Source organism: Pygoscelis adeliae, unplaced genomic scaffold (assembly GCF_000699105.1).
Source record: "Pygoscelis adeliae isolate BGI_AS28 unplaced genomic scaffold, ASM69910v1 Scaffold166, whole genome shotgun sequence".
NCBI lineage: Eukaryota > Metazoa > Chordata > Aves > Sphenisciformes > Spheniscidae > Pygoscelis > Pygoscelis adeliae.
Genome location: NW_008825156.1, coordinates 5776819 through 5802442, shown reverse-complemented (window position 1 = coordinate 5802442; position 25624 = coordinate 5776819). Strand labels below are relative to the sequence as shown.

Sequence of the window (25624 nt, the reverse complement as noted above, 5' to 3'; positions counted from 1 at the left end):
CCATCTCCATGAGCAGTCAGACCACCATGCAATTCACACTTGAAAATGTATTGTGCATTACTTACAGTGCTCATCTTTGCTCAGGACCTGTCAACGTGTTGCCAGATGTTAGGTGGTAATGCTTCTTTTCCTTGCTTTGGTTTGTTAAATATCAAAATAAAATGTGCAGGACTGGTAAGAAGCTTTCTTCAAATGAAAAGAAATCTTGGGTTCAGTAAAACAAATCATAATGGGCTTTTCCAACTCATGGGAACTATAAGCCAGCTCCCTGCAGATTATAATTTGGGCATTTTGGCAAGGCAGTGGGAAGAGAATGCAAAATTTCAGATCTGTGGACAAACACAGAACTTCATTGTTTTGTACTCTTTTTAACAACCTCTTTCCAAAGCACTTCATTCAACACAGGCAGTGAGAGGGGAATACCAAATCAGTATAATTCTTATAAACTGTCAAGCGTGGTTAAAGACAAGCCAAAGTAGTTTGATCTCCGGCTTTAAAGAAACTATAGTAGTTTTGTGTATCACATCTGCATAATTTATACCAGTAGTGCTAGACCCCAGTCTCTAAGTAGCACTTTTGTACTCATGCAAACCAGGTGTCTCTAAGAGTGAGTTTATTTTATAGATTTACATCTACTTCAAAGCTATAAAGGACTCTCTCACTGCTGCTTTGGGTTTTCTTTGCAAACAGTTGCCCTAGAGGTGGTGGTGGGATTTTTGTCTATACCTGGTTGAATCTCCTGCCTCCCTAAAAGCTTGTAGGTAGTTAAAACATTGTCACTGTAGTAATAAACTTAATCAAGTGTGTGTGTCCCCCGTAGAATTAGAACTTTTAATGCAATAAGTGTTAAAACACAAGGAAAAAAAGGCTGTGAATCTTGAGCAATGCTCTAAGCACTCTACTGTGAGATAGAATCATAAAAAAAATTCAGGTTGGAAGGGACTCTGGCATCAGCTGGTCCAACCTCTGCTCAAAGCAGGGCTAGTTTCAAAGTTAGATCGGGTTGCTCAAGGCTACGTCTGGTTGAGTTTTCAAAATATCTTAGGAGGATGGTTCCACTGCCTCTCTGTGCAGCCTGCTCCACTGCTTAACCTCCACGGTGAAGAATTTTTTCTTGATATCACTGTGAAGGAATTTTTCTTTCTATCCAGTCAGAATTCTCCTTGTTGCTATTTGTGACCGTTGCCTTTCATCCTTTCACTGTGCACCTCCAAGAAGCGTCTGGCTCCGCCTTTTCCATAACCCCTTCTAGGTAGTGGAAGACAGCAGTTAGGTCCCCCCCAGACTACTTTAGGCTAAACAGTCCCAGTTCTCTCAGCCTTTTCTTGTTTATGTTTTATGCTCCAGCCCCCAACCGTCTTAGTAGTCTTGCTCTAGACTATCTCCAGTCTGTTGGAAGTCTCTCTGGTACTGTGAATACTCCAGATGTAGCCTTGCAAGGGCCAAATAGAGGGGAATTACCACTTAGTGGCCACACTTTTGCTAATGCAGTCCAAGGTGTGGTTGGCCTTCCTTGCCCCGGCATGTACTGTCGCAGGGTTATTCTGACCCACACGTGGGACGGTATTTGTCTTTCCTAAACTTCCTGAAGTTCCCATCGAGCCATTCCTTCAGTTTGCTGAGGTCCCCCGGGACAGAAGCCCAGCTGTCCTGTCTGTCACTGTGTCCCCCAGCCTGGTGCCCCTCAGCAGGACGTCTCTCCCTCATTGGAAAGCAGAGGTGAGCTGCGGATAAGTTATGAATTATCTATCAGAGGGTGTATCTTCTAAAAAGCATATTTAATGTTAGATACTGCAAGATACTGTGTGAGGTACTGAGTGCTCTCACTCAGACTAGTGCAATGATCAAAATACAGCTTCTAAGCACATAAGTGCTAGGACTAGAGTCATTGGTTTTTTGGTTGCTACATTACCTCCTCATGTGATGCATATGCACATTAAACCTTTGTCTTTCTCCTGGTGCCCTTACACTGTTTCCTTCTTTAATGACCAGGACAGTGATGAACTGCTATGGCTAGTTCATGTTACTTTGAGGGCTGGCTTTAAAAAAAAAAGAGGAAAAAAAAAAGGTTTTAAGGTACATTAAAACCAAAAATGACTGTGCTTTGAAATCCAGTGACATCATGAACCAGACGCTTTGTTTAATTTTGTAATATTTTTGTACACTTTAATAGATGAAATATCTGCATGTTAAGTTCAAGACAGGTATTGGATTGGAACATAATGATCCATTCTGCATTAATCAAGAAGCAGTTGTATAAAGGGGTGCACATTCCTAATATTAATCAGAGCTGTATTCCATGTGCAAGGAACCATGTGGACTTCATTCATCTTCTGTACTAGCACTCACAGGAATGTGGCAGTCGTAGTAAACTTAACATTGTTTTGCTTCTTGTGGTTTTGAATGAGTCTTTAATCAGACCAAAATTGATGTGGCTTTATGAATCCAGTTGGGGAAACCATGCTTGGCTTTTTGCAAATTCAAGAAACTATCACAGTATTAAGAGATGTCTGAGATGTTTGCTTCTGCTGTGTTTGTGGACAACAGTATTTCCTGTCATATGTACCATACGGTTTCAGTTTTCCAGTCTGTTCCCCTAAATGCAGTTGAGATATTTGAATATTGTTATTTAAGGTCTGGTGTCTCTGAGGCATTTTTCACCTGACATCTAGAAGAAATCACTTGTTATAATCACCAAAAAAAGTTGAGTGAGTAAAGTGAAGGCAAGGTTAAGGGCACAATATTAAGTTTAACTTGAGAAAATCTAGTAAAACCATGTAAATTATAGTTTGTGTTTGTAAGAGAAATTGCACTCACAATTCAGAAATCAAATACAGTGGAAGAAATCTTTGACAAGGCAAGCCTTCTTACTCTGTTTGTAACTCCTCAGAGTGCTGGACACAGTAGAACAGGTGGAGATTACCTTTAAGAGGACACTACATGGATGTGTAGGAGACCCATTGCTCAGCTGGGCTGTGCACGTTGCATCGTAGATTGAGAATGTTTAATATGATGTCGCACAACTCCATTTGCCTTGTCCAAGCAAGAGCCATTTGCTCTTATAGCTGCCTGGCCCTCATGTAAAACATTTTTTTCCCAAGAAGAATGAAAATGATTAAAATGCTTTTCCTCCCTGAAGATCTGTGACTAACAGGGTTTCTTGCTTCCATGCTGTTTTTGAAGTCATAGGTGGACTATTCAGCACATAGCCCAGGTGTATGAGCCCAGGATTATTCATCTTCTAACGGGTGTAGTCTCTTACCGGTGCAATAAGAAGAGCAGTTTGTATAAGAATGGGTTTATTTCAGCCACCTGTATTACTGCAGAGAGGTCTTGCCCCAGTAAGGTTCCCATTCTGTCTGACCGACTCACGTGCAAGACTGGTGCCTGCTCACTAAATTGCAATGGTCCAGAGCACTCTTAGAACTCTGTTAACTAACATGAAAGACAATGCTAATGAATTAACCTCTTTTAGAGTCCCCAGCTGGGATTAGGCTGTACTTTTCTTTGGGACAAGACTGGCTTGACTTTGTGGCTGGAGCTCTTTTGAGTGGTCATCACCGTGCTGGGTTGCAGTGGACAAACCCATGCATCTTGGCCACATGCACTGGTGTGTGCCCAGCAGTTTGGGGTGACATTAGCCCTTCTTCTGCATTGGTTGGCAGGCTTCCTGCTAGGCCTTTTTCCAGTGCATAGATCTGCCGGAATCACTCCAGGGCTGAAATGGATCTTTTAGTTTATTCCTCTCCATCAAATTCCTGTGAGGAGGAACATAAGTGTCTGCTACTGCCCTGGGGAAGTTTTGGTGTTTCACTGGCAGCAGAGTCCCTAGGAACACAAAGTCTGGGGACACCAGCATATGCCAGTTACATATAGCCAGGCCTGGCCTATGCCGGAAGTCAGGTGGCGTGCCAAAGGCATGATCGGTATCAGTGCCAAAACTTGTTAGAGCTGCTTGGTGGCAGGTCTCAATGCTGTGTAGATCACTAGGCCATGCATCTCTCCTTTAACCTTGTGGTTGATACAGTCAGCAGCATGGGGCTCCTTTGTTGATTAAATGCAGGTATTTTTTCAACTGACATTTTAGGATATACTGTGGAAGATGGAGTCCATCAAATACCCACTGGCTGAGGAAATGCTCCACTCAAGGAGGCTCCAGCAGCTGGAATGTGAACCTGGGCAGATGGAGTAGCTGTTAAAGAGGGACAGATAACCTCGGCAAGAGAAGGATAGTCAAAAGTGTATGGTTCAGGCAACTGGCACAAATTCCTGTGAAAAAAATATTTCCTCCAGGCAATGCCACAGTTATTATGCAAAGTTAAAAGTTGAAATGTTTTTATTTTAAAGCTGGGATTCAGCAGCTGAGTTCTGGTTCTAAAAGAGCACAGGCCTTTGGATCTGGGGTTTTGATACTGTCTGTGATGGTAGAGGCCAGCTTGAAAGCTTGCCTTGGAACTCAGTTCCATCTTCTCCTCATTTCTCCCTATCTCCACACCACAGTTTCTCTGTGGTCCATTGAGGAGACTAGAGTCAGTCACACATTCTTGATGGGGTTACAGACTTCTTCCCAGCTCAGAAATAAATGTTCAGAGGCAGAGTTTGGGTTCAGGCCCATCTCTGGTTGTATTTATGTTTGCTGAGAATTAATTGTTGAAGCTAGTCAGAATGCTCTTCTGGAGTCTGTGAAGCTGTCAGTCAGCAGAGTCAGAAAATTTCAGATCGGCTTTAAATAAAAAGTGATAGTTAAATTGTGTGGGAAATCTGTCCAGAGGGGGAAAGTGAGAAAAGGAGGCAAACTGCAGAACTGAGACAGCTGAAGGAGAAGCAGCTGCTGACAGCTACTGTGTCTGCTTTGACAGCTAGAGCTGAAGCAGTCTAGAAAGTAAAGCAATGCCCTGGAAACATTGCTGTGGGATCTCTAAAACTAGGATGAATTTCTGAATGGGATCTTGCTGGTGGGCTCCCTTTGGGAGTGTCCTGCAATCCATGGTCCCAGGGACAGCTGGCCCTCCTGGGGACGGTTTCTTATGTACCCTGCTGCTCTCTGGACCTCTTCAGTGTCACGTTTAGGTGATTTTGAGCCCTCTCAATAGCTGGATACTTCTCTTGACAAATATTTTTTGCACCTTAAGAGGAGTTAGACTGATGATACAAACTTAATCATTGTGCTTCTGGAGGTATATAACTGAACCTTGTTACAATTGACAGCCAAGGTGACTGAAAAGTGAAACAGTGTAGTTATACACAATTGTTTAGCTGTTTTCCTCTGTCAAGTTGAGTATCTCACTTCAGTTTGGGGAGAATCAGCTTCTTGTTTACTTATGCACTGTAACAGGACAACTAGCTCTGAGTTTGCATGGGCCTTCTTCAGAGTCAGAAAGTTGAGTGAAAAATAAATCATTATAAAGCCCCAAACCAGTCAGATTGGTACCAGGCCTAGAAAAGTTTGGGGTTTTTTGTTTGTTTGTTTGTTTGTTTGTTTAGTAAAATCATATCCACATAAGTTTTGTATACATGTTTCAGGTAATCACTCAGGGAGCAAAATGTTCTTCTTTCAGTGTAGCAATCTCTCCTTGAAATTAGTGAGGGCCAGGTTGTTGTTGTACTTGGGTAAGTACAGTCTTTTCCCGAGAGATGAGAATGGATGAATCTGAGTGTCTCGGCTATTTCCCAATACATCAGAACTCAGAGGAGGTGGAGCAATGCCTCAAATCAGCATTACTAAGTGGAGTGTCAGGGCAACCTAACCCAGGTGGGTGCCTGAGCAGTTAAAATAGGCAGGTGTGGACCTACAAGCAAGATCCTGAGCGTGGAGGGAATGTTGGTGGCTTAACCTTCCCTGTGGAGTCCAGAAAAGCATGTCACTCCCTTCACCCCTCCTGGTAAAGCACCTCATCTCTCCTAAACCGATTAGTTGTTTTGAATTCTGATGTAAATTTGGTATAGTGCATGTCATGTAACAAATGGGATGATTTAGCTGTTTTACTGAATCTTCCGCTGTGTGTGCCAAGAGCTGCAGAAATGATGACTGAGGTCCAGTTGGAAGATGTTCCAGCTTGACATTGCTTTCAAATTAGAACATTTGCAAAGTTCTTCCAGTAAATGTGGAAAAAGGTTAGAAAGACAGCGAGCTGATCTTTCCAGTAAAATCCCATCATCACATGCCACATCATCGCCTGTCATGCTTTCGTATCACATTATTGTCTGTCATATCATCTCACATCAAAAGGGTTGTACAAATCTGGGAGAAACTGGAATTGCTGGGCTGCTGTGAAACTGAAGCAAACTTGGAGAGATTGCACCTCTGCCAGCACTGCTGTGCTAGTTGCTTCTCTGAAAACTTCTTGGGTTTTTAGTCAGAACCTTACAAGGAGGTCTCTGGATAGTTGTTAGTCAAAGACTGAGCTAGGATTGATACAAAATGATGGTGCAGGCAGTGATCAGGGAAACGTATGTTCCTGTCTTCTTCCACACCCCCAGTCTGCCTCACAATCTAAAAAGCATGTGAGTTTTTGGAAAGTGTAGTAGTGGCAATTTTAATAATAGACAGTGTAGGGTAATGGCAGCCAGAGCACATTAAATCAAACAGTATCCATATGGGCCTGCCAAAGAAAGGCCAAATACTCTAGCTGTCTGATCCTATTGATGATTAGCCTGCTACTTCATTGCTGCATTGGGATACATGGATTTCAGTTATTGTCAGTAACCATCTCATGCTTTATTTAGATCCCTGTTTTTCTCTGTGGAGTCTGTCTCACAGCTATACCATCCACTACAGCTTCTTCTGACAGTCTCTCTCAGCTTTATTGCCTGGTTTTCTAGTCAATGCTGCAGGTTAGTAAAACAGAGAGTAAAATGACCATGAGGCTGCTGTCCCAAATCCTAGTTTAAATTCACAGAGACTGTGTTGAAGTCAGCAGGGTTAAACCTCTGTGAAGTGCAAGCAGTTTGGGCATGCTGATGCTGTACTGTGCTAACAGTTGCTCATCAGATGTTTTCATGCGCATGATTTTGGACTGAGTGTTAAATAGATGATTTTTGGGGGTGAATTTCTTATTCACTTATCAGCCATGCTTATTCTTCTCCATCTAATGCATCTTTATGATTACAACTCTAAGCTCTTGCAGTCCCTGCAGAGATGGCAGGGAGCTGAAAGTATCTGCAGTGTTTCTTCTCCTTATTGCAAGGCAAAGCAAAACTGGAAAAATTTAGAAAGCACAGGCTGCTGCCTACAAACTCCAAGGACCAGGGCTCAAAAGGCCAATCGCATTTTAGACTTGTCACTCTGCATGCTGCAGATGCTCTACTACTTTTCTGAGAACATGAACTGAGCTGATACACTGGGTGGTAGGATTCTAAGCAAGTAATGGCCTGTAACTTAGTACTGTTCAGCAATAGCTTTTCAAAGCAGCTATAATGTGTCTTAGCTGTAATTTGATATTGAAATAGTTCCTCTTTCTACAGATTCCTGGGGTAAATTCCTCAGCTGAGATGCACAGTTGCAGCTTCTCTGATGTTGAAAGAGCTCATCTATGCCCTAAAGATCTAAGCTCAGATACTTTATGAGAGTGTGGAGATTTTGTGGTTTTCATCCATTTGATCTGAACATGCTTGTAAACATCCCAGTGGCTGAGTTTTCCTCCAGCACTGGCGGTGTGAATCTGTTTGTGTAATTTTCTGAATAAAATGAGTAATGCGTATGCAGAACACACCTGGATTCTCACCACTGAGCAGTTCTTTGGACTTAAGTGCCCAGAGATGCTGGGGAGCTGTAAGTCTGCACAGCGCATCAATCCTGTGCTGTTCCCTCATGCAGTGCTTGCACTCAGAGGTTCATTCCCATTGCTTCCTCTTCAATGGCAGCAAAAGCAGAATTCCCCAACCACCCTTCTCTGCTTGCTTCTTCCTTTCCCGGTTGTATTTTATCTTAATCTTCTGCAAGGGCTTGTGTGCACCAAATGTGTGTGAGAGGGATGAACTGGGCTATATCTACAACTCAACAGAGGTCATGGGCAGAGGTCAAAAAAGGTAGTTCAAGAATTTGTAGGTGCCATCAGAGGGATTATGTGTGGAAAGGAGTCGATGTTGTGCCTTGTGTCTATTGTTACAGAAACACTGTAAAAGGTTCAGGGGGTAGGTGCCACAGGTATCAGAAATTCTTACAGACTGCTCACTTGGGTACGTCTATTTGTCTGTTATTCAGTCCTTATTCTGCCTATCCAGGCCTCTTTTCCTGCCCATATATTCTGCCACTATTTCCAGGACCTTGCCTCTGGAGGTACATGCTGCTTTTTCCCAACTCTATCCCAGCCAAAACCAGGACAGATGGCAGCTGAAACTTTCATCTCCTAGTTCATTATAATGTAAAATACATTAATTGCCCTATATTTTGTGCACATGCTGTAGTATGCAGGAAATACATACTTTGTCATTTGTGAGATGCTAACTGCCTAACTCAGCCGTATAGCTCAGGGGCCTGAGCTTTCTATGTAGCCAGCAAAGAAGGTGGTAGGCTCTTAGCTTGGGCATTCAGCATCACCCTCTGGAGACCGTATCTCCTCTGCGAGCATTGGCTCCTAATTTAGGCACCCAAGTTAACACAAGTTGATGAGCCCTTTCCCTTACTGTATACCTGCTTGTTCGATTCTTCTCGCTTCCTGGCAGCGTGAAAGGCAGGAGTTATAATCAGCACTCAGTGAATCACTTCATTCCTCTGATAATTATTTCTCCCATCTAGAAAGAAACGATGCATTTCCCTGCTTTCTGCCATTTATAGAGAAGTGTCTGCCTGCATTTTTTTTTCCCTTCAGCCTTACTTCTCACTCCTTTCTCAGCATGAGACAGGCTTGCTGAGTCTGCCTCTGCTTCCCATTTGCCACGTGTAAGAGGCTGAGCAGAGGAACATTGTGTGCTGCCTCAGGACTCGGTGGGGCTGACTCGCAGAGCATCACGGAGTGAGGAATTGCAACCGCTGGAGGAAACTCATCGATGCTTAAGCTCAAGGCACTGCATTCCTCAGGACTTTTCTAAAGATCACTGGTTATTTTTTTATTTTTTTATTTTTTTTTCTTTCCCCTGTGGACCAATCATTAAATTGCCTGTGAGATCTTCTGAAGATAAATGTCGTGTAGATAAATGTCCCGTGTTAACTCAGCAGTTCGGTACGTAGAATTCAAGAGAATGGGAAACTTGAAAACAAAATGCTTATAAAGGGAACTGATCTGGAAGCAGGGATGGTGATTAGAGACAGTATTTGCCAAAGGCTTGCTATTTCGTGTGACCATATGCATTGTGGGGGCCTGATTCAGCTTCCTTTGAAGTCAGTGATAGTCTGCTGTTGTCGTGTGTGGCAGTTGGATCAGCCTCATTAAGACAAGCCTGGCCTCTATACTGCATAATGTTTCTCCTTTTGGCTTCCAATAGAGACATCCATATGGAAGGAACAAGGATGTTTCCTTGCTCTTTCATTGTAAATGTGTTTTCCTTTTGCAGTAAATCCAAATGAATGCAAAAGCACTGCAGCTTGCAGATTGTGAACATTCCTTGCCTGGGTCTTGGGACTAGAGAATTGACGGTGTTGAGGAGAAATGCAGCGATCAAAGCTGCAAACCTCTGAGCCAGCCCAGCTATATGGAAGCTTTCCTCATTTTTGTGCTGCAGCAGCAGTAGCAGCCACCACTGCAGCCCTTCCTCAGAGCCTCCCTCTGGTGTGGGACCTACATCTGCTGGTGGCCATCAGTTCCCAGGTCTTTCTCCCATGGAGGGGAGACACAGTGCAGAGTGATAGGGTTAAATGCTGCTCTAAGGCAGTTCAGGGTACCCTCACATATCTTTTTAGCTTGCTTGCCATCTTGGGTTTCTCGTCACTTGTCCTTCCTACTTTTGGCACCCAGAAACCAGTCTGTCTGGGCTGCCTAGTGCTCTTTTTGCATATCTGGTCTTTTGGTCCCATCCACCAGGGAGAGCATATATACTAAAAAATGGTGGTTGTCCAAGGTTTGAAAATTACTGAAGACCTAGACAAATAAATTACCTCTTTTAGTTCACTGGCTGAACCAAATACTGCGTTCAAATGCCAAATCAGCAAAACCAGGTTGTTTCAGATTACTTAGACTATTTCATTATCAGAGATTTGGTGGGGAAGTTTATTCTTAAAAAAAAAAAAAAGGTGAGGCATAATTGGTCTCAAGGCATCATTTCAAAATAGAAAAAAAACCCAACCCTGAAATAATTTGATTTTTAAGCAAATGAGAAAAATAAAAGAAACAAGTGTTCTTGAACAGCAAGCCAGTCATCTGAAGAAACTCTCACAGCTCTAGGGAAAGGGTTAAAATCCCTGTGGTGTCTCCACTGACCTCCACATTACACTGAAGAGGAATTTGGCCTGAGCTTTCTTCTGGTAGAGAATCTGAGTCAGAAAAGCAGTCTCTGCTCATGGTTCCTTGCTCCTCCCTCTCCTCTCATCCAAGACTTCTCTCAGCCTGTTTCTATACTTAATAATTTAGGTCAGCATTAGTAATGTTGAGTTTAACTGGGTTCAAGCAATTCTGTTTTACATTGTGTCTTGGAAAGAGAATCACCCTAAAACTTTTAAATGCTTTACATTTTAAGAAAAGGTTTCTTTTCAACTGATGGGCTTGTTTCTTCTCAGGAGTTTGGATACTATGCAGACTAATGTTATAACATTTGTTTTCACAAGGAAGCATATGTTTAAGCACTGTCTAATGTAGCCGGGTATTTTGAAATCTTTTAATCCTTTCTAAAATGCTTGCTTGACCTATACTTGACTTGGGCTTACAAGAAATTTTATTATGCTAGTACAGTCCAATTAGCTGTGAGTAAGCAACAGCATTTTGCAAAGTTGACCATTTATTGTTGTTATGATTATCATATCTAGAGCTCTAGAGTTTACAAGTAACAGAATTAGTGTGCAATATCTATTTATTTTTCTTCCTGCAGAAGGAATCAAGCAATTCCATAGTCCTCCCAGAACATTTGTAGCTTTACATTTTTGTAGGAATATTTATTGCTTAAGATTTATCTTGTTCATTGCATTGATCAAATGGTCTTTCTTCTAAGTACCCCATGCACCTGAAGGTGTTCTTTCCATGCGGTGTGCAGATTGACTATGATGATAGTGCAGCCTCTAGAAGCAGATTCTTTCTGAATGAAATAATAAGCTGTGATTGCCAATTCAAACATTCTTCAAGAGCAGCAGTTATTCAGGCTTCTAATTAAAACAAAGCTAAAACATTCACTCTTGTGCTTATATTTGACTAGAAGTCTTAATATGATGCACTACCAAAGCAAAACTGTATTTTTACTTGTATTGTGAATATGGAACTTGCTAAGCAAAAGCTCTTATCACTATAATTGATGAATCAAGCAGTCTCACGCTTCCAGGCTTAACAATAAAGTAGAAAGCATAAACTACTTCTGTTCACTTTTATACAATGAGGAAATGTAATATTCCGTCTAGAACAAAAAAACTGGTAGTCAAATGAACTGGGTATTAATCCACGCCTTGCTCTCATTGAAAATACCTATGCCTCAGTTGTCATCTCTGTAAAAGCGGTGACTGTTTTCTGTAACAGTGTAAATAATAAACCATGCTATAGCTTTCTGTTTTCAATTCTTAATTGATACAGTATCGCAATATATATTGTACTAAACCCATGAGTTTTAGAGTAATCTTTAGATATAAAACCAAAAGCAAGTTGTTTCAAAAGCTTTGAACTTCCTGCATGTTTCAAGTTTCTGCAAAGTCAAGTCTTGAATTTGAGTAGATCACTTTTTTGGGGATGATTTCCTGTGTAAGATGGTTGGAAAACAGGAAGGACCCTGTGTTCAAAAAACCTGAAGTTCTAAGCCAGTTACTGATTATGACCTGTTTGAAGAAATGGATACAAAATGTTCATTTTACTGATGGCACTCATTCATCTTCATGCTTCTTAGTTCAGTGAGAGGTTTAGTGAGTTCAGAAGTTTTGAGAAGACGGTGGGTTATTCCACTGGTCCTTAGGCTGCTGAAGAGTGTTGGATCTCACTTAAATCTGGACTATAAATTTCGGTTCTGGTTTTCAAATGCTACAAATTCAAAGATTGCAGTCTGCTTTTTGATGTATTTTTCATTTATGTCATATTTAGTGATTAACTGTTCAAGCCTCTGTATATTACTGGCAGAATGAGTTTCCTTCTAGGTGATATTAATTTTACATAAATTGAAATGAACAGCTGCTTAATTAGAAGGCACGATGTGTTTTAAAGAACACTTTGTGGATGCAGTATGGTCAGGGCAGAAATTCTTCCCTCATCTTTTATATTTTCCAATCTTCTCTCTTGGCACTGCTGAGCTGAAGTGTTTATTCTTTCTTTGCCTTCTTTTTTTAGTGAAGGTAGCATCAAATAAAAGTTGTCTTATTGTGTGTAAGGGTGGTATGCTGAGAACAGTTATTTATTGCTATTCATTTCACCCTGTGAGTGGCTGCTATAGATTTATAAAATCTACTGATACACTTTAAAGTAGTTATGTGTCTTAGCTTTTATATATCAATAAATTTTCCACAGCTGTGGATGCTCAGAAGCACGTCTTGTGAAATCTTTGCATTTTATTAAAAAAAAAAAGCTGTAAAAAAAACCCAAAGAAACTTTTCGACCTCATAGCCAAGTTCTCCTCCAAATACTTCCAGCTGCAGCTAGAGGGATGAGTCATGCTGAAAGCCGAGGAACTTTTCTAAAAGCCTTTCACTTGGTTCACATGATTTTTATTTTTTTAAACTTTACATTCCTGTCTGTTTTTCTTTTCTTAAAAAAAAAAAAAACAAAACACGTGAAGGCGAGTCACCCAAGGAAAACCCATACGAGGATGTGGAGCTAAAAGGCCGTCACGCGGGCCGAAAATCCCATCAGCTCTCTGAGAATTCCCTAGATTCTTTGCACAGGATGTGGACGCCGCAGGACAGGAAATACACATCACCTCCCCAGGTAACAGCATGACGGCACTGGTCTTTCTATGCTCGAAGCTTATTTAAAACTTTTGCAAGAAAATCAATCATGGCATAGGAGGAAGAGCAGCCATACCAAATGATAGAGGGTATTTGGAAAAAGAGTGCAATCAAATGCATAAATCATTGCTGGGAATGCTCTTGTCAGCTGTAGCTCAGCTTCTCAGCGCTGTGTTGCAGAAGCTGATGGCTCTTTGTGCTGGCTACGGCCTGACGAGTTTAAGCAGAATCCTTCCACCAGTCGTTTGTGAGCTGAATCTGGCCCTAAATTATTTGTATGGCTGTACCTCTTTGTGAATTGCCTCCACATTTGCTGCTGGGCTTTTAGTAGGGACAGGAGGGAAAAAATCAGCTGCTTAATCTTGCCCATTTGTTGTTATGTGAGGCCTATTGTGACTTTGCTCACGTGAAGTACGTAGCCTGGCATATTTTACTGTAAAATGGCAAAGGCCAAGTATGTCCCCCCAATAAGTAAATGAATAATAAAATAATCACAAAAACATGAGTGTCTGCATTTAACAAGGCTGTATAAGTTATGTTTACAGCATAAAGTAAAAGACAAGGAACTCTGCAGACTTTCCATTTTGTGGTGAATTTTCCAAAGCAGTCTGTTTTTTGTGAATGCTAGGAAATGCCAGGTTGCTTTGTTGTTTATGGGATCATTGTGTTCATAAGGAAAAATATAAATTTCATCACATACTTAATTTTGAGATTCAAAATGCCTTTTAAAGGAACTTTGTTTTGCACTGAATCAACAGAAAATTTGCAGTTGAACAAAAGGTCACAACAATTTACATTTTTGTCTTGTAAAGAGACCTAGAACACAACTGAATACATTTTCTTTTACTTACTTTGTGTGCATGTGAGCATCACACTCCAAGAGCCAAAAGAAGTATCACAAGGATTCTTAGTATGCACCTAGCACATCATTTGTAAAACCAGGACTGTTTTCAGCAAAGCTACTGTAAAGGGAACAAGTGGAAAGTAATAATCAGGCAGAGTGAGGAGAAACAGAAACTGCAGCCACGAAGATAACCTCATAGTGAGAGACATACTATGCATAACAATTATTTTTGGCTGTGTGTGTGTTAACAGGAATTGTTTAGCATCTAGAGGATCCAACAGGGTGTACCATTAGGGTAGGAACCATATAGGTCCATAGTAAGATACTCTCCGCTGTTCTCTCTTTTACACAGGGTGACCAAAGAATATGCGGATTAAAATTACTTTTGTAAAGTTGCTCAGTAAATAAGTACTCTCTAATATCTTTGCAACGGGGCTATCTTTATTCCGGTAGCTTCTTTTTGAAATGCTGCCTGGAGTTCCCTGCCAGGAGTCAGTCCTGCCATAATTGTGCTGTCATTGTGCTGATATATAAAGCGAAGAGACACTAAGAGCAGGTCAACTATGGGCCTGGGTAATTCTCCATTGACCAGAAATAGAAAAGTTTCAATTTCCTGAAGAATGGCAGCTTTGGCAACGATTTATCATCCAGTTTTTCCAGCATAGCAGCATAGCTGGATTAGCAACATGACTTTTCAGTCATAGATGATGATAAACAAGATGGAAGAGATCACAAGGTCAGCGGGCTTTCAACAATCATCTCCAAAAAGAATTCCTTTCATTAAAGTATAGACTGCTGCAGATTTTCCTGGCATGCTAACCTGTGGTAAGCAGAGACCTCAGAAACACTGGCTTGTGGGTCATTTTGAATCCCACTGTGTCTTCTTCTTTCCCATTCGTTATTTTCAGTTTTTGAAGTCATCAGATATAAAAAGAATGTTTTATTGATGACATTGTATTTGTGATGCAAAACCCACACGTACAGAAACACCTATGCTTAACCCCAGATAGTATGGCCCTGTAATAGGTAAGCCCTGCAAGCAGAACAAATGGGACATTTATTACTGCAGGTTTATAGCTTGTAATATAGCTAATAGAATATTAACAAATGCCAATTGACAGCTGTTTGTCATAATAGTACTTTTTTCTAAACATGCTGGTTAAGCTTCTTACAGTGTTTGCGTTTGGGAGGACAAGGCAGGGACCCGGCCTTGCCAGCCTTCTGATTAACCTTCCTGAGAGCTGGGCAGAGCTGCTCGAAGGACTGCTCCAAAAGAGCCCCATTTCTTTAAAGATAGCTGTTAGTTGGTGCTTAATCCTGTCAGTGAGATTTTCCCTTCCCCCTGCAATGATAACGGTTTCGTGTTTTAAAGGGAATTCTTTGGGAATGCAGGACATGCATATTGGCAGATCTTAAAACATCTTAACACCATGGAAAAACAGCAAGCTTGATTTTCTGCTTTCTTTCTCTAGGATAAAATAGCAACTTCAATGTAATTGCTCTTGATTTTCACTACTGCAAGTGAAAGAGACGGATCAGGCCCATCGGGTCACTGTCAGCCAAGCCTTTAAGTTAGGTTTGAAGGCTTATAGAGTTGATGTGATGTGGGTGCATGGAAATGCACCAAAGCCAAAAGTACTATTGTTTGAACTTTAAAGTCTTAGATATTGACCCCTGTCTCTTCATTTTGACCTTAAACCCTCTCTTTGCACATACCCTGCAGAGCAGTGGCTCACCTGGCATGATGTCCTCGTGTAGCCACCACTCACTCACAAAGAGCTGCTTCTGCACTAAGTGTTGCTGAGGAGGGGAAGAGCTCAAGCTGTTCTTGTTCCTGCAGCTACCTTCGAAGCCCAGCAGCCAGTCTCTGCGCATCGGGAACTGGTCAGAAAGGAAGAGCCACCGCTTACCACGGCTGCCCAAGCGGCACAGCCATGATGACATGCTGCTGCTGGCTCAGCTTGGCATTCCCTCCTCCCCTTCCAGCCTCAATGAGGACAGCCTTAGTACCACAAGCGAGCTGCTGTCTACACGGCGGTCCAGGAGGATCCCAAAGGTACTGGCAGGGTGAACAGGCTTATGCTGAGGATAGGTCACCTGTCTGCAAGAGCTTGCAAATTTCTATCCAGCCTTTAGCCATCACTGAAAGCTCTTTTTGTATCCTAAGGAAAAATTGAGATCAAAACAGAAACAGTAACTCTCAGGAGCCAAGACATACTCCTTTTTTACATGCAACTGTACTGTAAAAGTCCCTTCCCTAGAAGGGTAACTCTGCTCTGGTCCAAGGGTAGCAAACATCTGATTGCCATCTTTGCACAGAGCTGTTTTTAAGCCAATTCACTTTATGATTTTGAATGGCCAAGCAATTATTATTTATAACATGCAGCAGCATGTGAAGTGGTTTTTTCCCCCCCATCATTTGTTTACTGGTCTCAGAAAAATAACTATTATTGGCCTAATATGTTTCCCTTCATTTACTCACAACCTACCCTGTCCTGATAACCCTTGTCTTGATGGATTTGAAGTAAAAATTAATTTTCCATTTTTCAAGGAGTTTTCCAATTCAAAATGGGATGTGAAAAAAACCCAAGCCACCAAACAACAACAAAAAAACCCAACAAACCTTTTCTAGTACAATAGCAACAGAGGGGGGGAGAACTGCCAATATATTTATTTTTGGCTTGTGAACAAAGTTGATTTTTACTGTATATTCAGCTCTTTCCTGTTCTTATTAGAGAGCGTATTTTAAAGTACATGGCTGTAAATACTGTGAGTAGAGGGAGACTTTTATGTTCCTGTCAATTAGTCTGAAATTCTGTCTAAGCAGGAAACAAACAAAAAGGAGGAAATTAATCCTACGTCCTTAACATTCACTATATTTTTACTTTCTTGGAATGCACTATTTTACTGCACAAATGAGCATACATCTGTGAAGGAAGTTACAGAGTAACTTACAGAGTAGCTTACTACTTGGTTTTGAGTAAAACTTGGAAAGTTTGGCTGTTAGTTTTGTACCCAACTTTTTTGTGTTTTTTTGGGTTTTTTTTTGTGATTTAAGGGACAGATATTCTCCTTATACGAAATTATGTTTTCAGCATGCGAATGTTCATAGTTTTATCATAAATCTCATGATAATTTCTATTTTTGACCACTCTAGCTCCTAGAATCACAAATTACTGGAGAATTCATGTTTTTATTGAGAAAATGTTAGTTATTAGAGGGAAAAACTCGAACTTGAGAAACTCCTGTTCTGTACCACCCCCAGGGATGCTTTGTGAAGCAATATCCAAATTCTTTAAACATCTGGGCTTTCTTCACCACAGTGCAGGTATTTTACCCCTGGTGAAGTAGCTCAAGCAGACAAAGTGCCAAGCAGCACAGCAAGGGGAGTGAAAAACCCCAGCAAGGCCCCTCACTCCTGGTTCCTCATGTCTTGTTTAGTGCTTATGTGCAAGAGTTTCTGGGCCGACGCATGCCCTGGAGCCGGGCAGGATTTCATCCTGCTGGCTCTGCTGTGGTGCTGTGCAGATTCCCAGTGGGCAGAGCCAGGCGCACAGCCGCAAGCAGAGAAGTTCCAGCTGAGCCTTGCTGGTGGGTTGCACATGGCTCAGTCAGCATGTAGAGGCAAAATCCCTGATACTGCTTCAAGCAGGAGAACAAGCAAAGATTTTAACACTTCAAACTGTCTGTTCTGGGCCAGACCCTGTTCCTCTGTTGGAGGGGTTGCATGAGTTTTTGTTCCAGTCTGTGCTCTGTTACTGACTTTCTACTGTGTCTACAGTGAATTAGTTTCTCTCTGCAAGCTGAGGTAAAACAGCTTTTGCAAATTGTATTATAGTTCTATGAGTAATGCTGCTATGGAATGAAATATACTATACCTGACTCATAAAAACATTATGAAGATTAATTGCTACATATTTATGACTCTCCAGAAGTTGTAATATTCTGTTTAATTATGAATTCTTAGTAATCCCAACCTCTTGTTGGAGGTACTAAACACAAGTTATCTCATTAGTATTTTCCATCATCTCAGATTTGTTTAGATAGACAGATATTATCTGCATTAGCCCTCCTGAGGGAAGTCATAAAGATGATTACCAGGAGTTAGTATTCTGGCTAGTGCTGGTTAAAGCCAGCAAAAGCCAGTACTAGTAGCTAACTTCAAAATACTTTTGTAGATAAGGATAAGATTGGAGACAGTAGATGCAACACCTCTGAAGTAAGATAAGTACAGCACGAGTTGGAAGGGGGAGGGAGGAGAAGTCCATATGGGCCAGATCCTCAGCTGACATGATATAGCTTCAAAGCGGCTGGTTCACTCTGTCCCTGAACAAGCTTTAAAAAGTTAGGGCCATCTCCTTCTGTGCTTATTTGAACACACTAAAATCTCAGTTCAGAGAGGTGCTAACACACGTTACTCATATTCAAAATAAGAATATGATCTTAAGGTCCATGAGAGTTTGGCAAAGTTGGATATGGCTAATGGATCACTGTTACTTAGACAATGCAAGTGAAGAGAGAAACAATAGCATAGAGAGAGAGGAATGAGGTGGTAGAGGATAACAGGTACCTTTGAATCCTTAGGCTCATTGTGCTTTTATTACAAATGTCTACGTGATTTTTGAAAATGGGATTTAGGTTTCTGAGTTATTTAATTGTTTTTTAAAATATATCCATAGGTAAAGAAATGAGATTCAAAATAAGTGATTCAAACAAATGGGATTCAAAATAAAAGAGATAGATAGGAAATGCACTTTGAAATAGTAAAGGCTTTGGGGGGTTCAGCTGGCCTATCATCTGTGGTCAAATTCTTTGTTTGGATAGATTAACTAAAAGTCTCCTGGCAGAAAAGTGTTTGGTCTTACTGATTCCTCATTTTCTTATTTTTCAGCTTGTCCAAAGAATCAATTCCATCTACAGTGCAAAAAGAGGAAAAAAACGATTGAAGAAACTTTCTATGTCCAATATTGAGACAGCATCCCTACGAGGTACGACACAAGCATCACGGTTCAGTGAATCCATCTGAATGTTACAGGATTAACAGATTCCCTTCTTTCCCCCACATCCACCCCGGGCTCTACTTTGTTTAGAACTTTCTTCTACGAACAATGATAACTCTGTGTCTGCAAGAGAAGAAAATGGGGATGAGCTAGTAATAGCTGGGAGTCTCAGCATTGTCTATCCTGTTAATCCCATGATCAGCTAGACTTATCCAGCTTCTTCTTTAGTTCACTTTTTGAGTAATTTGCATCTGTAAGTTTTGTCAAAAATTCACAGTTTTGACCTTGTAATTCATTCATGCTTTTTCCTGGCATGTGAATACAACTCACACTGTGCTTCAGACTGCTTCTGGAAAAGCAGTGGCCAAAAAGAAATTGAGGCCATGTTTGTACTAGGAGTACAACAGAGCTTTAATGCAAGTACACCTCAGAAATACATCTTGTCATAAGGTTACTTTTGCATGTTACTCACACTCAGTTTGGTGAGTTCTGGTGACTGAAAATGTTGCCCAGACAGACAAAGCTCATAAGGCTTACTTTGACTTCTTAAATGCTGCATAACTATTTTTCAAAAAAAGTTAAAGTCTGAAAAAAGAAGTGGAAGGGTTAAAATCCATTTTCCAAATGGCACATTCACCTCTGTAGCTTAGCATAGATGGGGGTTCATTGCACCCAATTGCTGCAATGAAGAATGAATTTTGCACTTTCATCAAAACGAAGTGCTTATTCTCAAGCAAAATTGAAACTTAATCCAAGGAAAACAATCTAAGGAGTCATTCAAACTGTTTATTTCAAGGTGTTTTAAAACTGAGGAGAGAGCATGTGTGGATCACAAGGCTCAGTGTGAGATATGATTTTTCCCAGTTTCACCACAGTAAACCAAGTTTATATTTGCTTTGGTTTTGCATTAACTGATCCCTCTATCTCCTCTGCAGACGAGAACAGTGAAAGTGAGAGTGACTCAGATGACAGGTTTAAAGGTAAGGGATCAGCCTTCAATAACTTCAAGTCAGCCACTGTTACAGACCTTATCGACGTACATTCTCCTGCTACTGCATGTTGTTCCTGTCCATGGCCTGTATTTTCCTTCCTGAACTGTGCTAACTCCATTACTGCAGAGCTCACAAAGTTTGCAACACAGGAGCATGAATGTGGAAAACAAGGACAAAATGAGCTGTGAGGATCTAACAAGGATTTGGCAACTGTGTCATATAATGAAGAACAGGACCTTTGATAGATTTGCTTTGTCAGCCACTTCACAGATGCTGATGTTTTCCAGACTGACTACTGGGTGCAAACTTAGAGGGATGAGATTGGATAAATATGCTCTCTTCTTATTCATACACTGCTTTAAGTGTTTACAGCTAGCTGCTGTTGGAGGCAAGATTCTGGGTCTGATCCAGCATAGCGGTTCTTACGCTCTTTTATAGGTCTGCAGTTTCCAAATTGTGGAAATTCCTTTATCAGTGCATAGCACCTGCACAAACTCTGCTTGAGCCAGGCCAGTAAATTAGTCCTTCATTTTCAAAAGTCCTGATACACAGAACTATAAAAAAGTTGAAGGCAGCAACAACAGATTTTATTACTAAAAACCTATCATGTTGTTAGTAAGTGAGGGGAAAAAAAAACAAGAGTGCAGAGCTGTGGTTATAAGATAAGGGGCAAGCATTCGTGTCTACTGCAGATGTCACCTGCTTACTGTTCATGCAGGAAAACTTGCTAGAAAAAATTGTCTTAGGGAAACAGATTTGTTCCAGATAGGTGGTGGTAAGACCACCCAAAACAGGCTGTATGCAACATTGTACAGTGATGTGTGGAAAAGGCTCATTGCTCCTTTACAGGTAGGTACCAGCCCAAAAGAACTTTCAGTTCTGTTTCTCTTTGTGTCAAAAAATATAGGGGTTGCTTTTGCTCATAGTCCATGAAAGAAGATAGACAGAGCCTAGCCTCTCTCTTGTTATTGGGAGGATATTCTTATTTCACTGGAAACTGGAAAGATTTTTCCCCCATTGTTATGGAACAGAGCATCTTCATTCTGATTGCTCACTAACCAACTGCTCCTGCGTGACCTTTTATTTACATTGATGCTCTCAGGGCATTGTGAGCCAAAGATCCAGTTGTCACGTGTAGCATGACAGGATTCACTGGGGACCCATCTGTTGGGGTGGGATGGGCTCTTTGGTTTCACCTCTTGCAAATATGAAGCACTGGCTGGCAGTGTGGGGCTATTTCAAGGTGGGACAAGGCGGGTTATTTCTTGGGATTTAGCTTCCCTAGTTGTGCAGTCACACCAAGACCCAAGTGCTTTATCAAAATAATTTTTAATTTTTGTGTTGTTGAACCAGTTGTATGACGGCTGGTCATCAAGGGGTTTCCCTTTCTTTCTGTCAATTAATTACTGCTGTGATCAGGTGCTTGTGACATCTTATTTCCCTGCCACAAGGGAGAGTCTGCCTTTTGCAAACTGTGGGCAGTGTGAGTGAATATAGCCTTAAGAGGTTGACATGTGCTGCTAATAATTCATTTGCCATTGCACAGAGATCCTGGTGTGAAGAGGTGGGGAAGAGCATGCAGGAAGCTGGTTTTACTTAGCTGTTTTCATTTATTGGTCTACCAGAACTGGTAATAATGTTACTGACTAGTCTGCCATAGACATCTAGCGACAAGTCACTGGATCAAGGCATACTTTTGAATTAGGACTGGACATAACCATGAATCTAAGACTGCCCCTCAATCGAATTGGCACAAGCAAAGCAATCCCATGGGAGGCAATTCGCACCTCTTTCCTTCCCTGGAGATCGTTCCGTGGCTTGTATGGACGATGCCTGTGCTGTAGAGAAGGAGAAAATACACCTTCAGTGGTTCTTAGCATAAAGCTGTGCCATGTAGGGACAGGTCACAGAACTGTTTTTCACCAGTATAAACCAGATCCAAGTCAGGCCTAAGATGTGTCGTCCTGGAGGCCCTAGTGCATTTGCACACCCACATAAGGGCTTATAATCTAGTCTTACGTGCGAAGAAAAAAGCAGACCTTTGGCAGGGTAACAGTTATGAACTGCAAATTATTTCAGTGACTTAGTGTTGCATCACTTCAGTACTTGGAGAGAGAGTTGATTTATGGCTGCAATTAGTGAGGGAGACTACAGTATGAAGGTTTGCTTTTGAAAGGAGAACATGCTTGGAATAATACGCTGGCAAATTGAAAGTTCTTTGTGAATGGCTGTGGCTTATACATACACATTACAGTCCCAGGTAACGATCTGTCTCTTTTTTTTTTTTTTTAAATGTTAGCTCATACCCAGCGTCTAGTACACATCCAGTCAATGCTGAAGAGGGCTCCAAGTTATCGAACCCTGGAACTGGAGCTGATTGAATGGCAGGAACGGGAGTTATTTGAATATTTTGTGGTAGTGTCACTGAAAAAGAAGCCCTCTAAAAACACTTACCTCCCAGAAGTGACTTATCAGTTTCCCAAGGTAAAAGAAAAATTCTTATGTACAGTTCATTCTAAGATAAATAAAGTGAATAAGTGGGAAAATTAATAAAAGTCTATTTTTTAAATGAAGTTAATCATTCAGCTTTCATAATTTTTCCAGAGTGATCTGTTACAAAGCAAAGGGCATAGAGAAGGTGCCTGAAAGCTTTCCCTGTTTACAAATTTATCTTTTCTGGTGCTGGAGAGTTTGGCCTGATGGTAGGTGTTTTAAAGACTGTGTTTAAATTCAGTTTCTAAATATTTCACTTCTAACTCATTTTGGCTATGCTAGGATTTGTTCCAAAACTCACTGAAGTCAATGGAAAGACTTTTGCTGACCTATGGCATTTCTCTTGTGCTCCTGCAGCAGAAAGGAATTTGAGTTAGGACTGTGTTTTAAGTGGCCATTGTGCAACAAGGGATTTTTGGGCAATTTAAAAAAAAATATTAAAAAGCCCAGCAGTGATTATTTCTATTGTACTAGCACCTATAAGCCTGTCCTGGGGTCATGCCTCACTCTGCCAAGCACAAATAAAGAACAAGCCGATGGGCCCTTGCTCTTCAGAGCTCATTAGTAACCCCCCTCCTGAGAGGTGCTGTGAAGCTGGCACTAGCAGTACCTGACTGAACCTCAATTTTCTCCCCTGCAGCTAGAAAGACCAACCAAGCAAATGCGTGAAGCAGAGGAGCGTCTCAAGGCTATCCCTCAGTTCTGCTTTCCTGATGCCAAGGACTGGCTCCCTGTCTCTGAATACAACAGGTAAACCCTCCGGTGCTCCTCTGCTGCACAGTGCTGATGGAGTGCATCTGAAGCAGCCACAGGCTTGCTGATGCCCAATTAAGGAAGTAGCAGTTTGAGTCTTGGCCACTTCAGGCTCAAGCAGCTGTACTTAATTTTTTTTTTTTTAAGTTCTGTATTACTTTTCTTCCCTATTCTGCCTGGCTCACAGGCCTATGTGGCTGAGGGGAAGAGGTTTGAAGGTTCCTCTCAGTGCTAAACGTAAAAACATAAATGGAAGTATTTAAAATAAATCTTAAAAAGGACAGGGCCCTGGCCACCACCTGCCCTAGTCATTTACCCCAGAATGCTTGTCTAACACTGCAGGACACCTCTTCATTTGGCTCAAAGCAATGCTGTTCTGAGAACTTTTTTGGAGCCGAGCTCTATGCCAGCAGAGGAGCCCCATCTTCCTTCCCTCGGAGATGAATGACTACAGGAGAAGAGCAAGGGAAGGGAGAGCCAGGCTTGCATTTTCTTTTTCATTCAAAAGAAACCTCAAAAAAATGTATCTTTTTTTTTCCCCTGCATTGATGTGTCAGAACCTGTTAATCTGAAGGTGTAGAAGTAGTAGAATAGGCAGAAGGGATAGAATCATAGAATAGTTTGGGTTGGAAGGGACCTCTAAAGGTCATCTAGTCCAACCCCACTGCAATGAGCTGGGACATCTTCAACTCGAGCAGGTCGCTCAGAGCCCCATCCAACCTGACCTTGAATGTTTCCAGGGATGGGGCATCCACCACCTCTCTGGGCAACCTCTTCCAGTGTTTCACCACCCTCAGCGTAAAACATTTCTTCCTTCTATCTAGTCTGAATCTACCCTCTTTCAGTTTAAAACCATTCCCCCTTGTCCTATCGCTACAGGCCCTATTAAAGAGTCTGTCCCCATCTTTCATATAAGCCCTCTTTCAGTATTGAAAGGCCACAATAAGGTCTCCCCAGAGCCTTCTCTTCCCCAGGCTGAACAACCCCAACTCTCTCAGCCTTTCTTCACAGGAGAGGTGTTCCATCCCCCTGATAATTTTTGTGGCCCTCCTCTGGACCCGCTCCAACAGGTCGATGTTTTTCTTGTACTGAGGACCCCAGAGATGCACACAGTACTCCAGGTGGGGTCTCCCCATATTCCCCTACAATATGAGATGGCTTTTTAAGATGCATGGTCTGAGACATGTGTAAAGTCAGATCTGTTCAGAGTGTGTCTAGAGGGACCTTCAACGTTGACAAGGAACTAGCATTCACCTGCAGGAATTACTGTAGCCAAGAATATGTGTGGAACTTTTTATTGGCTTATGTATGGCACATGCAACATAACCATGTTATATTCCGTGTTGCTTGGCTGTATTATTCAGTACATGGAAGCACCTGAATAGTGAGTTATTGAAAACACTGAAGGAGAAGCGGACAACTGTGTGGGCAACATTGGTATGAGAAGCACACAGCGGTATGAGAAGCACACAGCCCTGCCTACACAGTATTTCACCTCTTCTGCTGCTGCTCTCCTAGACAGACCTTTCATGAGCCATATTTTTATAAGCCCCCTTTAAGTACTGACAGGCTGCAATAAGGTCTCCCCGAAGCCTTCTCTTCTCTAGGCTGAACAACCCCAACTCTCTCAGCCTTTCTTCACAGGAGAGGTGTTCCATCCCCCTGATCATTTTCGTGGCCCTCCTCTGGACCCACTCCAACAGGTCCGTGTCTTTCTTATGCTGAGGGCTCCAGAGCTGGACGCAGTACTCCAGGTGGGGTCTCACCAGAGCAGAGGAGAGGGGCAGAATCACCTCCCTCGACCCGCTGGCCACGCTGCTTTTGATGCAGCCCAGGATACGATTGGCCTTCTGGGCTGCGAGTGCACATTGCTGGCTCATGTCCAGCTTTTCATCCACCAGTACCCCCAAGTCCTTCTCCACAGGGCTGCTCTCAATCCCTTCACCCCCCAGCCTGTCTTGATATCGGGGGTTGCCCCGACCCAGGTGCAGGACCTTGCACTTGGCCTTGTTGAACCTTACGAGGTTCACACAGGCCCACTTCTCAAGTTTGTCCAGGATGCTCTGGATGGCATCCCGTCCCTCTGGCATGTCAACTGCACCACTCAGCTTGGTGTCATCTGCAAACTTGCTGAGGGTGCACTTGATCCCACTGTCTATGTCACTGATAAAGATATTAAACAGTACTGGTCCCAATACGGACCCCTGTGGGACGCCACTCGTCACCAACCTCCATCTGGACATTGAGCCCTTGACCACTACCCCCTGGATGCGACCATCTAACCACTTCCTCACCCACCGGACAGTCCACCCATCAAATCCATACCTCTCCAGTTTAGAGAGAAGGATGTTGTGAGGGACCACGTCAAAGGCCTTACAGAGGTCCAGACAGACGGCATATGTAGCCCTTCCCATGTCCACTGATGTAGTCACTCCATCATAGAAGGCCACTAGGTCAGGCAGGCAGGACTTGCCCTTGGTGAAGCCATGCTGGCTGTCTCAAATCACCTCCCTGTCCTCCATGTGCCTTAGCATAGCTT

The 25624-nt window shown here is 42.1% G+C and overlaps 1 protein-coding gene across 1 annotated transcript in view; it reads left to right on the top strand.

Annotated features, from left to right (window-relative positions):
* Positions 1–25624, top strand: part of ST5 (suppression of tumorigenicity 5) — a 120223-nt gene that overhangs the window by 41076 nt on the left and 53523 nt on the right. The window contains exons 4-9 of the mRNA XM_009328563.1: positions 12835–12983; positions 15688–15903; positions 18739–18835; positions 19783–19827; positions 22139–22323; positions 22973–23082. Coding sequence (XP_009326838.1) covers positions 12835–12983; positions 15688–15903; positions 18739–18835; positions 19783–19827; positions 22139–22323; positions 22973–23082 — 802 coding nt within the window. The remainder of the gene's footprint in view (positions 1–12834; positions 12984–15687; positions 15904–18738; positions 18836–19782; positions 19828–22138; positions 22324–22972; positions 23083–25624) is intronic.